General features: G+C 28.7%; 2 protein-coding genes across 3 annotated transcripts in view; one reads left to right on the top strand and one right to left on the bottom strand.

Annotated features, from left to right (window-relative positions):
- The first annotated feature begins 6,265 nt into the window (after positions 1-6,265).
- Positions 6,266-9,158, top strand: LOC107626245 (transcription factor bHLH112). 2 transcript variants are annotated; one of them, XM_016329084.3, is made up of 7 exons: positions 6,266-6,778; positions 7,076-7,523; positions 7,594-7,710; positions 7,806-7,871; positions 8,058-8,127; positions 8,275-8,325; positions 8,528-9,158. In XM_016329084.3, exons 1-7 carry the CDS (start codon positions 6,393-6,395, stop codon positions 8,533-8,535), a joined length of 1,146 nt encoding a protein of 381 aa, XP_016184570.1. In that variant the 5' UTR covers positions 6,266-6,392; the 3' UTR covers positions 8,536-9,158. The 2 variants fall into 2 exon arrangements, with proteins under 2 accessions (XP_016184570.1, XP_016184569.1); XM_016329083.3 differs by having other exon boundaries at positions 6,269-6,778; positions 8,058-8,123.
- Positions 9,159-9,662: 504 nt separating this feature from the next.
- The window catches only part of LOC148575455 (G-type lectin S-receptor-like serine/threonine-protein kinase RKS1), a 49,706-nt gene continuing 44,191 nt past the window's right edge, over positions 9,663-15,177 (bottom strand). Inside the window, exon 8 of the mRNA XM_088504169.1 lies at positions 9,663-9,875. The gene's annotated coding sequence lies outside the window, so the exon portion shown is untranslated. The remainder of the gene's footprint in view (positions 9,876-15,177) is intronic.

Genomic DNA, 15,177 nt, shown 5'->3' with positions numbered 1-15,177 from the left:
TTCTTACTGAACTTAAAATTATAAATTTTAAATATTAAATTTTAAATTTTAAACACTATATTTTAAATTTCAAATCTTCCAAAACATAAAAATTAAAAAAAAATAATATATATACATATAAAATCAGCTACTAACTCAAACATTATATATCATTATATAAACATATTTGTTTAATTTATTTTTAATATATATTCTATATAAATGACTTATTTGATAGCTAATTTTTTTGTCTACACGTCATGATTACCAGAAAAATTAATTAAAATGGAATAATATTAACTAACATAAAAGTTAAATTAAGAGGTTGCGGGTTCGAGTCTCTTATCTTTTCAAATTTTAAGAGCCAATGAGTAATAGCTCAAATGGCATAGACTCCCCATACTCAATTAAAAGGTTGCGGGTTCGATTCTCCTATCTTTCCAAATTTAAAATAAGCCAATGAGTTATAGCTCAAATGGCATAGACTCCCCATACTCAATTAAGAGGTCGCGGGTTCGAGTCACATATCTTTTCAAATGCCAATGAGTTATAGCTCAAATGGCATAGTCTCCCCATATTCAATTAATAAGTTGCGAGTTCAAATCTCCTATCTTTGGTAAAAAAAAAAATTATAAGTTAAATTCCCTGATCCTAATAATAGCTAAATTCATTTGAGCAAGTGTTCATATATACGGCATAAGTGACAGTTAATCAATGGCTACCACATATATAGAGACCAAAGAACAATGATTTTACTCGTACGTACATTATTTAAAACATGCAGTAAATTAAAACTGAGAAGTGAAAATTCTCGAATGAATTCAGTGAAAGAAGAAGGCATTGACAAGTCCCGGTGAGAATAGCGAGGGGGGCCCGCGTGTATGCTGCACGCGCGCATGCTTGTTATGGTAGGTCCTCTTTTGAGTTTTGATCATATTAAGTATTAACCATGAATTTCAAGTTTCCAACGTTTAGGTAGCGTTTGGTGGAGAGACAGAGACAAAAAGATTGAGATTGAGAGATAGAAACTAAGAGATAAGAATTGAAATAAATCTCAGTATTCTGTTTGGTGCAAAATGGAAGACAGAAATTGAAACAAGAATGAAACTCTAATTTAATTTACACAAAGAATAAAATTGAAATTAATTAATTGAAATGAAAGTATTTTAGGTATAAAATGTTATTAAAGTTTCAGTCTCCATCTCTAAAAATTCCAGTCCCCTGTGTCCCTACTTTTTGGAGGTACTGAAATACTGAAATTTTAGAGACAGAGACAGAAATTTTAGTATCAGTCTCTGAACTAACAAACACAATACTAAATCTCAGTCTCTCAATCTCTGTCTCAGTACCTCGAAACAAACGCTACCTTAAGGACTACTAGTCTACTACTACTAGTCATCTCATAGTAATGGGGAAAAAAAACTTTAATCATATTTTAATTTAACTTTGATTTTCAGTGCTCGAAAAATCATAAAATCGATTATATATATTTTGGATAACAAGCTTTTTTTAATGTATATATATCTTTTCATGTTGGTTATTATAAACTTTTTTTAATAAATACATTAGTTTTATTCTTTTAATTTTTTAATAAAATAAAACTTTTTATGTCAAATACTTTAAAATTATCATTTAAAAAATAATATTTTTATTTAAATATATCCATTTATTATTATAAAATAATGAATAAAAAATAATATATTTCAATAAAAAAAGATAAAAGTAATACTTAAAAATGTCTGTAAAATTAAAGTAAATTATATTATTAAATTAATTGAGATTCTAAATTATACAATTACCACAAATAAAAATTTCTTACACACAAATATCATTTATTTTTTACATGTAAATCGTGATAAGTTATAATGAATTACCAGTAAAGCATAAAAATACATAAATCACTATAGGTTGTAGAAGTTTTAAAATTTATGTATAAACTGCTACAAAAAGATTGCCATTTATTCTTATATCCACTGTAGGATGCAACAGTTTATATATATTTAAAAAAAATGATAAACAATAATCATCTCAATGTGGTTTACATATAAAATAATAAAACGCTACAATTCGTCATGTAAAGAAATATTTATTATTGTAATTGTATAATTTAGAGTCTTAATTAATTTAATAATATAATTTATCCATAAAACTATATTCGATCAACATCATTAATTTTTTTTTTTTTGAAAATTACTATCAAAATGGTAAGTACCTACTAAATTTTGTCTCCAAAAAAGACATTTGTCAAAATAGTGACATTTGTGGTAGAACAAATTCGGAGTTGAAAAAAAATAAAATAATCTGGTAGGGGGTTGACCTTAATTCTATTGTGTGAGCTTTTCTTTAATCGTGCTTTTTTTGTTCGTTATTGATATTAATATAAGTTGTTGAAATAATGTAAGTGGTCTATATATATTAAGTATGATTTTAGTCTTTATGATTTAGGTTAAAAAATTTTTTATTTTTAACTTTTTTTACATATAAAATCGTTCCTAAAGTTCAACGTAATTTTAAAATTTTTATTTTAAGCAAATTAAGTTTAAAATAATAAAAATACCTCTCTCGCTTTTTACTACCACCCCCTTTTTCTATCCACTGCCACTTCATTATCATCTGAATTACCTCACCCAGAATTCAAAACTCAAAAAATTATCATCATCATTGTCATCTTCATCAAAACTCAGAATCCACCACCATTATCTTCCACCCACTACCACTCCATCACCATCACCATCTGCATCACCCCACCCAGAACTCAGAAAATCATCATCATTATCGTAATATCGCCATCATCATCAAGATTCAGAACCCAGAACTCAGAACTCAGAAAAACAAGAACCCATAACTCAGAAAAACAAGAAAATCATCAAAATTCAGAACCCAGAACTCATAAAAACAATAATCCAGACCTCAAAACTCAGAAAAATAAGAAAATCATCGTCAAAATTCAGAACTATTAACAAAACTCAAAACTAAAATTCTTTCTCTTTCATTAACGAAATTCAGATGCAATTACAATAATCAGAAATCTCCAAATTCATCTTCAATTACAAAAACAAAAAATTCATAAATCTAATTACCAAAAATTTCTCTAAAACTCTTGTTGTAGATTTCGCACACGACCACCAGCCAGAAGAAGAGACACTATTGGAGGACACGAGGAATACTACCACCACCACCACCTCTTTGATGACGACGAGAAACACGAGGACGAGGGCCAAACGCGTCCTGGCGAGGCTAAGGCGCGAGTCGTGGCGCTGCGAGGACGAGGTGCGGCGAGACGAGGGCGAGGGTGAGGCGGCGACGACAACGACGGCGAGATTTTATTCTATTCTCTTCTCTCCTTCTCTCTCTCTAAGCTTTTGCTTCTCTCTCTAACTTTCTGTTTCTCTCTTTTTTGTGATAGAGATAATCATATTGAAGTGAGGGTATAATTGTAAGAAGGACAATTTTAAAATTACGTTGAACCTTGAAAACGTTTTTTTTTTTTTACAAAAAAGATTGAAGATAAAAAAAATTTTCGACCTAAACCATAGAGATTAAAATCGTACTTGACCCACATATATATATATATATATATATATATATATATATATATATAGTTTAGTTTTGTTTAGTTTATTCGTCGGTCAATTTATCATTGTGAAATATTTATAAAATTTTTATTAAATTATACTAATCATATAATAATTTAATTTTAATATATTATAATATTAATATAAAAGAGTTAGATTTAGATAATCAATCATGTATTGTGACATAAATAAAAATAATTAATTCTCACGCATATTATTTAAAAATCATTAAACACGTTATATTTACACTGTTATTAGCAATGCATCAAAATTAAAATTATTATATAATATATTAAAAAAATAATATGATATTCTTGTAGATATTTCTAAATCTTCTACCTAAACGGACGATTCATCTGAATTTTAAAATGTTCACAAGTCATAAGTTCAAAGGGGATAAGGTCATTGACATCCGAATTTGGTCGCTGCCAGTGTTGCAGTTGTGTTAGGTTAATTATTATTTTAGTTCTTGTTTCTTAAGTTGGGTTTTAGACTTGGATTATCTTTTACGTGGCATGCACGCGCCATCATACCGCGCTTTGGGTTTGGCCAACCAAGTTCCATTCTTTTTTTCCCCCTTTTGTTTCTTTTTAAATGGAAGCATTAGTACATTAGCAACTAGGTTATTGACCCTGCTACGAGTCCTGGTACTACATTGTCTGCAATGATAAGCATTTGGACCATTAGAATGGTCCTCAATTTCATCCAAGGGTACATATTTTTCCGTTATAATTTTTTTCTGGTGACTTTTTTCTGTTATAAATTTTAAATTTTAAGATAAAGTATATTTATTGTTTTTGAAATTTGACAAAAAATTTTAAAATATTTCTAAATTTTATTTTGTTTTAATTTTATCGTAAAAATTTTTTATTTACATCAAATATGCTTTTGACAGCTAATTTTCAAAAAATTTAAAGACTGATTCAACAACAATTTCATAAGAATAACTCTTAACACAAGCAATCCAAATATAATTTTTATGTGTTATTGTTATATTGGTTTTAAATTTTTTAAAAATTTAGCCGTTATTCGATATAAATCGAAAATTTTTAGGACAAAATTAAAATAAAATAAAACTTGGAGATATTTTTAAAATTTTTGCCAAATTTCAAAAATAAAAAATATACTTTATCCTAAATTTTATAATAATAGTAGTCTATCATGTCAATAAGTTATCACCAGAAAAAGAAAAAAAAGGCTAGAGTGCCTAAAAGGTAGTTGTTACGATGGGTAACCGGAGATTAATTGACTAGACTCGTTGGATTGACCCAATCGTCTGATGGAGGAAGCCTCTGATCAGGTTTACGTCTTGGGACCTCCGTCCGTACGTCTTGGGACCTCCGTCCGACTTGTGTGTATGAAAGAATGGGGGGTGGTACCTGCAAAGACACTCCGATGTCTAAGTCAGCAAGGGTCTAAGCAAGTTTTAGAGAGTATTGAAACTTAGTGATACCTGAGGGGTGTCAGTGTATTTATAGTGGTGAACCAATAACCACCGTTGAGGTAGTTCCACCTTTTAAAGAGGATAACCGTCCATTTATCTTTGGGAAGTTGAGATATGGCTCCTGGAAGTGGGTTGAGATATTCTAGGAGCAGTTATTTATTCGAATGAGTGTCATCTGCCAGCTAGTCTTTACTCTCGACTTCTTAAGAGAAGGTCGGTGTCGAATGGGGGCAACTATTGAATTGGGCCTTTATCTTGGACCTGAGACTTAGTGTTGGGCCATGATATGAACAATAGTTATATTTTAATCAATTGAAAATTTTAATTAATATTCATAATTTCCCTTTTTGAATGAGGAGAAAGCCTTGTGATTTTTTGTTTTTCTTATTTTCACTCAATTTTTTGAATGTCTTTTTGAAAGCTCAACTTCCAACAGTTAAATTAGTTATATTTTATTTTACAATATTTTCGATATTTGTTTTTTCTTAAACCATAAATTTAAAATATTTGAACCATATGATCAATATCTTTCTGGAATCATGACATGGCTGGAATATAGCTACGATCATATCTCATCACATACATCAATATCATCATACCCACATCCCTTCATACAAAAGGAACACAAGTAATTTCCACAAGCAATGTATTATAACAAGTGCCTTCCTATATATGAACTTCAGATTGTATGTGAACTTTATATCTTATTTATCATTGAGTGTAATATAAAATAATTTAAATAAAATATAAATTGATATTATTATTTCTCATCATACTCTAATATATTATATATACATACACATCATACTTTTATATATATATTGGATGATGTGGATATATCTTTTAAATATAAAATGCTTAGGATTTATTATATTGTAAGTCAAAATTTTATTTATAATGACATGGATTAATCTTGTGATTTATTATACAATATATTTATAATAATTATTATTTTAGGTAAAGGAGTAGATAAGAGTTGATACATTATTCTAATTAAATTTAAAAAGATATAAAAGAGAAATTAGACCAAGCATTATTGAAGCATATTATTCAAAATTATTTAATACATATATATAGCTATCCAGTGAACTGAATATTTCTCTCTCACAAAATTAAAACAAGATAGATAACCCAAGAAAAGTAATCAAACAAACAAATAAATAAAATTACATAGACATACACATGCATTGTACATGTATTTAAAAAAAGAGCAGAATTAGAATTAGATTCAATGTTTTGTTTGTGTCTTTAATTTATGTGATTTGTCCAATCATGGGCTTCTCCAATTTTCCGTACCCTTCTTCACAAACCGCTTCATATATAAATAAATTCTCTCTAACAACCCTCCTCCTTTACCCTATAAAAAGCCTATTTAATCCTTGCTCTCATATAATATGGCTGACGATGAGGATTTCCAAGGTGCAGCAGGGATTTGCGGTGAGAACTGGTGGAGGAGTATTGATTCAACAAGGAGTGTGTTCCCTCCTCTAACCTCATCATCATCACCTTGTTCCGTGGCACCACCCACCGACACTAGAACTTGGCCAAGTAGTGATGATCATCATCATTGTTTCATGGATTTGAAGGCACCGGCGTGTGATATTATTAGTAACAATAATAATAATAATTACCATATGGGTTTTCATGATGCACAAGAGAAGCCACACAACAACAAGACTAGTACTAATGAATCACAAAGTGGAAGCATCTTGATCGATTCAACCTTCCAAATGATGGGTTTTGGCTTGTCTTCACCCAATTGGGATCATCAATCTCTGTTGTAAGTTTTCATGAATATTATATAGAAATATGCGTGATAGTGGATGCATATGTGCACACACAGCAGGGTCCAAATTAATTAAAGGTTCCACTATGGAATTGAAGAAAAAGTAGTAGCGTTGGTTTTCTCTTAACTTTTTCTCATTGATTTCATTTGTAAAAAGCGAACCTCTTCTTATGAAAAGCATGTATATGGGGTATACATACTACACTACTGTATGTATCTTTCTTTCCCTATTATTGGATTCTACTCCTTAATTTTCTTATATTTTCCATTTTTTAACTTGTTCTTCTTCAGAGAGAATAATAATTGGAGCAGAAAGAACTTTGGAACCCAACAACAAGAAGTTTCAAGTACCATGGATGTTTTCAAGCGCATGAATAACCAAGAATTTTCCTCATCAACACTGATTCAAACATTATATGATCCACAGCGCTCATCATCATCATCATCACTTTTCACCAACCGTTCCATGTCCTATTCATCATCTTCTACAGTGAATTATCATCATGCCTCCGATGAAGTGTCACTGTCACCAATCACATGGCCTAAACTCTCTTCTTCTTCTTCTTCTTCATCTTCTTCTTTATCCCTACTTCCACCAATGGCAAAGCATCCTGACAATAACAATATTGGACTTCACTTTTCCAACAACAACAACACCCCTTTCTGGAACGCTTCCTCCGACGCTTTTCCTTTTGAAGAAGACAACAAACCCAATTCCCCCATTATTCTACTTAACAAGGTAATTTATTCAATTTTACTTGCTAACTAGCTAGGGTTTTTCAATTTGATTTAATTATTTGAAAATACAGCTTAAGAGCGAAGAATTGTGTCTGGAGTCGGTAAAGAAAAATAATAATGTTTGCTCATCACCACCTCCATTCAAAAGGCCAAGAATTGAAACTCCACCCCCTTTACCAACTTTTAAGGTACGTACATAGAAAAGATAGAATAAAATTGATTCAAGCGTGATAATCATTATAAGGCTAGATTTTAACGAACAAGTTTATATATGTAAGGACAGGTTCGGAAAGAGAAGTTAGGGGACCGAGTTACTGCTCTTCAGCAACTGGTTTCACCTTTCGGAAAGGTGAATTTCCCAACATGCATGTCTCTTTCACCTTTTTTTTTTTCTTTCTAGCAGCATCTACTTCTATATAATATCATACACTTATTTGCAACCTTTACTTTCTTAAAATAAAGCTGCAAATTTAATAATTGGAAAAATCAACTGACCGCACATATATGCCGTATTCTTGTTTCTTCATCTTATCAGACCGACACTGCATCCGTTCTCCACGAAGCCATTGAGTACATCAAGTTTCTTCATGATCAAGTCAGCGTATGTAATTTGAATAAAACCCTAATCATTATTAGTTAACTTAATAGACGTACGTAAATTGTTCCAAGTTATATTAAAGCTTTTTTTTTCGAAAAACATGCTCAATTAAGATAATCAATTATTAATCCTTCACTTTTTTTAATAAATTCAGGTTTTGAGTACTCCATATATGAAGAGTGGAGCTTCCATTCAACCCAATCAGGTATTTTAATGTATAATGCTTTACTTTTTGTCTTATTAAATTATTTATCATAGCTTGTATTATTTAAAGAGAAATGCTAACGGCATCATTATTCAATTTTTTTAGTCTATTAATTTAATAATTTATTTTATCCTATATTGATAATTAACTGATAGTCAAAAACAATAAATTCTGATGAAACTTTGTTGCGGTGTATTTCAAGGAATGTAATGATTGGAAAGAGTCATCAGAAGGGGCAAAAGGAGATTTGAGAAGCCGAGGGCTATGTTTGGTACCAATTTCAAGCACATTCCCGGTTACTACGGAGGTGAGTGCTGATTTCTGGACGCCAACATTATCATTGGGAGGAGCACTTCTAAGATAGAGAGAGAAAAAACAATTTTGGATGTGTGAGAGGCAGCGGAGAGAGGTTGTTGAAGAAAAGAAAGAAAAGAAGGGAAAGCAACAAAGTGAGAAAGAAACAAGAAATTAAAGTAAGTGACCCTTCAAAATGCTGGGCCAAACTATACAAGCAGAATGATGTAGCCTGCCAAGTGATTAGTGACCACTCAAACATTTTAAGGTTAATAACCACCATCACTATATATGGTCGGTGACACGGGGTAGGAACAAGTGCTAAATTCAGCCACAATTAACATTAGATTATAGATATTAATATTATTAAACTTTGTTGTTGTTGAGGGGCAGAATTTAGCAGATGGGGTAGTTAATAAGCTGCCTTTTGTTCCTGCTCATTCCTTTTATTACTACTGATTATTATTATTATTATTTTGTTTAACTTAATTATATTTTTATTTTGTACAAAAAAATAAACCTGTTTATCATTATCAGAAGTAATGCAGTAATGCTATACAAGTTCAACCATTTGTTAAATTTTTAATTTAAGAAGATAACAACTTATTGTATGTGAATTTTTGGAAAAGTCTAGGAGCAGTAACTTTGTTAAATTCTGGCCATGTAACCAGCAAAGAAAAGTGAGCCATTGAATGAAATCTCACATCATTAAAACCATCATTGATGGCTATTTGATGGCTACAAATCACAAAAATTGCTGTCCCCTAGTATTCCTCTGAATTTTTTTATCAATTAAAAATGATATGTATTTTTTTTCAAATTATTACTATTAAACTTGAAAGACTCTAGCTCAATTGTATAGTTCAAATTCAAAATCAAAATGCATGTCTCAAATCTATAAAGCTTAGCCTAGCCGTGAAAGTTGAAACCATGTCGATATGGGACCTATGCTAATTATATTATGCAAAGAAGTATATATATGGTAATAATTTTGACTATTTAATATTTTGCTCTTTTTTTTTTTCCCGGTTCATTTTATGGGTTACTTTTTTTTTTTTTTTTTTTGATGTTTCACCTTTTCTTTCCCCCAAAAGTTTACTTGTTGAACATATTGTATATACAAATTTAGTAAGGGTATGTCATTTATTTGTAAAGATTTTCTTTGTCAAACTCAAACAAACAAAAGACCATTATTCACCATATATTATGTATTGAGAGAAAAATATGTGAGAAAAAGAGAGGTCATTTTTGTATGTCTGATCAAAAGCTCATATATCATTAGGAGGTAATATTATTTAACTGTAACTCAGTAAAAGGCAGGTATTGGATCCATGCATGTATTCTCAAAACCAATTATCCGATCTGAAAAAAAAACAACTCCACTTAGTTTTCAATTGCCCCTTTAAATGTGTGTCAAAAATAGAATAATATCACTTTATCATATGCAAGCAAGCTAAGACAAAGCATGCCTTTCAGTTTCAAGTGTGCATGAGTATATATTTTTTTCAGTAACTGATGATTAAACCCTTAACTTTTATAGAAATAAGCAATAAATGCAGCAATAAAGTTCCGATTCTCATCCTCGATCTAAGCTCCTATAACATAAAAACTAAGATTTTACTATATCCAGATTAACTAAATGTCAAAATGAAATCAGTGCAAAGAAAACCGCCTTTTAATTTATGAGTAAATCATCAAATTCATATTTAAAATATTATTCGTTATTTAAATTAGTTTTCGAAATTTTTTAATTAAATTCGTATTTTAAATATTTTAAGTTAATCACATTGGTCTTTTCATCATTTTTTTGTTGACATATAGTGTCAAAAATTTTTGATGTGGCACATTAAGTGACGCTACACTACACACTTAGAAGTCTTAATTTTTTGTTAACATGATAAAATTATGAAATTAAATCAAATTAAAATCTAATTGAAAAACTTTGAAGTATTGGAATCCCTTCATTTAGAATCGATTTGATTTAATTTCATAAACTTATCATATTAGTCATCAATTAAGACTGCTAGATATATTGTAGTGTCACTTAATGTGTCACATAAGTAAATTCTGATACCGTTAGCCATCAATTAAGACTGCTAGATATATTGTAGTGTCACTTAATGTGTCACATAAGTAAATTCTGATACCGTTAGCCATCAATTAAGACTGCTAGATATATTGTAGTGTCACTTAATATGTCACATAAGTAAATTCTGATACCGTTATCAATAGAAGTAAGGAAAAAACTAACATGACTAACTTAAAATATTTGAAGAATTAATTTGATTAAAAAAAATTCCGACGACTAATTTATAAAACGAATAATTTTTCAGAAACTAATTTAATCATTTATTCTTCAATTTATACTTCAAATTGGAAAGCTTAAAACATTTTTTTTTGTTTTGGGAATTTTTTGTTGGGACTAAAGTTCTCCCAAATTACAAGTCATGTACACTTTATTAGACTTTCAAAAAGAACTTCCATTGATATATTCACTCCATAGTTTTATTAAGATTTTGTTCACTACTGTTGTATATACTAGCAAGAAAAATAACTGCGCTATATCTCTAAATTATGTCCATTTTTGTCTCTAAACTTGTTAAGAACATGATGCAATCCAATTTCTTCTTTTGAATGAGCGTATATGCTATATGAAAAAGTAAACAAAATGATTAACTTACAAAATTAATAAATGTTTAACGTTAGGTCAATTTGTTTAGTTTAATAGTACTATCTCATTATTATTATTATTATTATTATTATTATTATTATTATTATTATTATTATTATTATTATTATTATTATTATTATTATTTCAAATAATATAAAAATATATAAATTACTACTTAATTTATTGATAATTAAAATTCAAAAAATATAAATTTGAATATGTATCTATCAATGGAGTTGGTAAAGTTCTACAAGAGACTTGCACATAATAACGGTGGACCGATTCTACGGCTGATAATCAATTAAACAAAACAGAATTAAGCTTGAAGCTGAAGAATTCTTTTTATAGGAAGTGACAAATCATGAAAAAAGTACAACTTTAGTAATAAAAAATCCAATTGACGATAGGTATCTGTTGGCACCCCTCTTGTCACTTTAATTTTATTAATGATTTGTTTTTCCCAATTGAGATCGAATGATAATTATTAAACTAAATAACCATTACCTTAGAGCATATCTGTTACCATTCTCTCGATCTGGAGTACTCCATGGATATGAAATCTTGTTTTTTCTATATAAAGTTATGGTTGATTACTTAATACATATAAAAGAAGGTACATAAAGGAATTTCATAAAGCGGGGGAACCAAAAAGAATATGAGGCATCATTGTGGTATTATTAAAGTATGAGAGTATGTATTATGACTCCTCACACATCTTACTTTGTTACAAAATTTTCTCTTTTTTCCTTGTTTTGGCTAATCAATCAATGACAATCTATTTCTATATCTTATGACACAAGATTTGTTCCTGCTTCAAAAGGGTTCCTTCTTTTTTGGTACCTTTCAATCCAATCTTCCACCATTCATTCACACACTCATATGGCTCCTTAGAGTTAGCAATTAACATTGATCTAGCTAATTAATCAAAATATTAAATATTAGATTCTTCCGTGGCTGGTGGAAAAGCCGAGTAATATCATTTAAATAGGATTTATCTAACTTGTATCTTTATAAGGCACATGTTAAGATGATAAATTAAGATTTTTTTTTAAAAAAATATAAAAAATTTAAATTTTTAATGTATTTATTTATTATTTATTAAATAAAAATATTTTATTAATAATTTTATTATGTACCTTTAAAACACATGTTAGTCAAACTCATTTAATAATATAATAATTAATTTCAGAATCACTTCAATTTTTTAATTTTTGGCGGAGATTATATATAGACGTTATAATTCATTATGGAAAAATGATTTCATATTGCGGTTAGTGAAAGAATAAAAAATAATACTAGCAAATGAGAGAACAAAATGTAATTAGTATTTTATATTGCTAGTGTTAATTTTTATATTTATTTAATTTTTTATTTTTGCATTAACAATAATATGAGTAGATTTTTTTTTAAAAATAGATATTATTTTATTATTATAAAATAAGATTATTTTCATAAAGAAATATAAAAGAAACAGGGTATTTTCAATTATCACCAAATATGATTGGAAGATAAATAGCTTAAAAAAAGAGTAAAGTAAGAATAAAGAAAAATCAGCAGTATCCAAGTATGGCTATTGAGTTCACGCACTAAACCTGACTTCTTGCACTATCTCGAGTGCAGTGCTGGACTTATTAGCTTCCCAAAGACACACCTATTCTTTGCTTTCCAATAACATATTAACATCTGCGCGTGCATCTCTATTATAGAATTGTTAACAAAATTAATGATAGGATAATATTATAACAATTTTAAAATATTAGACATTTAAGTAAAATATTTAAAATATTATAAATAACATTAAAATTAAATTTAAATGTTTGGAATAAAAATAATATTTTATTATTTTTTATTTCGAATATATCTATTATTCTTATTTTTTTTTTGGGATCTAAAGTGTGTTTATGATTTTTAATTTGGAAAATAAAACGAATTTAGAATAAAGACGGAGCTTTTTAGAGGGGACGAGATAATGGTCCCCAAACTTTTTTTTTTTTGTTATAATTTATATGTAAAATTTTAGTTTAATCATCTTAAAATTTTTATTTTAATCTCATTTTTATTGTAAAATTAATTTTTGGCACCTCTTTTAATTTCAGCCTAGCTCTATCCTTGGTTTAGAATGTAAATCTTAATCAATTGTATACTTTTAAAGTTTAAACCTTTTGTGTTCATTATTAGTGACGGAATTTGAAACAAAATTTTGGGGGGTCACATAAAAGATAATTGTTAAAATACTTTTGATATAAACCCCATTTAAGATAAGCTCGTCTAATATCATCTCTCTGGTTTGGGTGATATTGCCAAATTTAAAGCCGTTTTTCAGGGTCTCGTTCCAAAAAATTAAGGTCAAACTTATCAGATGTAATTTTTTGAACTTTTGAAAGTTGCATCTCATTTTTTTCGTGATTCATTAAAGTAGAAGAACTATCTACAGGTGTTGATATTGTAAAAATTATATGTTCTCATTCTTAAAATATTAGCCTTCCTCTTAAAAAATGCATCAATTCTTTGATTTTTTATTATTATTTTATATAAAAATTTGAATATATATCCTGTAGAATATGTAAAGAAGAAATTAGAAGGACAAATATTAAAATTTATAATATTTATTGAATTTTTTTTATCAATTTATACAAATACAATAATATTAATATTTATTAAATATTCTATTATTTTTTATTATATAAAAAATTAAATTAAATAAATAGTAAAATATAAAATAATATTAAATTAAATAAATAAAAAATATCTAATTTTTTATATTTGAACTTAAAGGTAGAGAGAGTGTTGTTTATTAAACTTATTGGGTATTTTAAGTCATAGTAAAGATTTAAACCAACTGAATTATTTTTTATCTTTTAAAAAAGTACTACTAATTTTTTTATAAAAAGTTTGGGGGGCTATGGCCCCTTGTCTGAACTAAGCTCCGGCACTGTTCATTACCCTTATATTTTATTGGAATCAAAAGTTACACAAAGGTGATCTTTGAAACAATATTTGAATGAGATGGAAGAAAATTTAGACTAGTAAGAGAAAAGCATTGTCCAACAAATTAGAGGCGAGTATAGTAAATGTGTCATATCCTTGATTGTGTTCCATCCAAACATATATACCCTCTTAGTATTGTCAAGCTCTGCATGCGTGTTAGATATGAATGAAATGTTCTCGTTTTGAGAGCAGACAAAAAGGATTTTGGTTTGGGGTGAAAGACGTTCAGATACTGACTTAACCATATAATATAATGCTAGTTGACATTTGATTATTCCCAAAGTGATTATAATAATTAATAAGGAAGAATAATGTCCAATATTGATATAAGTTGTAGCCAAACCAAAGATGGGGTTGAAAACAAACTCAAAACTTTGCTCAGCATTTTGTGTCAAACCATAGAGTTAAAAAAAGGAGAAAAAAAAGTTTGTTTGCCAAGATATCCACCACCGAATACAATGATTAATCTCTTCGTCACAGATCATCCACTTAAGAATAAACGGGTGGTGACCACAAAATGCTTTTTATGTCCAAAGAGATATTTGAAATTTTGAATTATAAACCTCTTCATTAAAGCCTTAAAGGTCACATCCGCGCGATTAGATGAATTGAACTCTCGGTAAAAGACTAAAAGCTAGGAGGATGCTTTATTTTTTTTTTTTGTAATCTGCTTTAAATTTTTATAACAAAAAATCTAAATGAACAGGTTCAAGGCCCATGTTTTTTAATTAAACAAGAGAAAATTTTTCTCGCTTATCCTCACCTTGAAGTCCCATTGGAATTTTACAAGTAAAGATAAAAAACAAAAATGTAAGGCCTTGTTTTTAAAATTGGGGTCATATTTTTAGTACAAAGGCCTTGTTTGTTGCTATTGAATAGGAAAGAAAAGAAAAAGGGGG

The sequence above is a fragment of the Arachis ipaensis genome, chromosome B2, assembly GCF_059453495.1.
Source record: "Arachis ipaensis isolate K30076 ecotype BB chromosome B2, ASM5945349v1, whole genome shotgun sequence".
In the NCBI taxonomy this organism is placed as follows: domain Eukaryota; kingdom Viridiplantae; phylum Streptophyta; class Magnoliopsida; order Fabales; family Fabaceae; genus Arachis; species Arachis ipaensis.
Note: the sequence above shows the minus strand (reverse complement) of the source record. Positions and strands in the feature narration are given on the sequence as shown.

What these genes read in the sequence shown, in the direction of transcription:
- LOC107626245 (XM_016329083.3), top strand. Translation starts at nt 6,393, where the DNA reads ATGGCTGACGATGAGGATTTCCAAGGTGCAGCAGGGATTTGCGGTGAG. An exon ending in TGGGATCATCAATCTCTGTT is followed by an intron (nt 6,779 to 7,075) that starts GTAAGTTTTCAT and finishes GTTCTTCTTCAG; the next exon opens with AGAGAATAATAATTGGAGCA. An exon ending in CTTCCATTCAACCCAATCAG is followed by an intron (nt 8,326 to 8,527) that starts GTATTTTAATGT and finishes GTGTATTTCAAG; the next exon opens with GAATGTAATGATTGGAAAGA.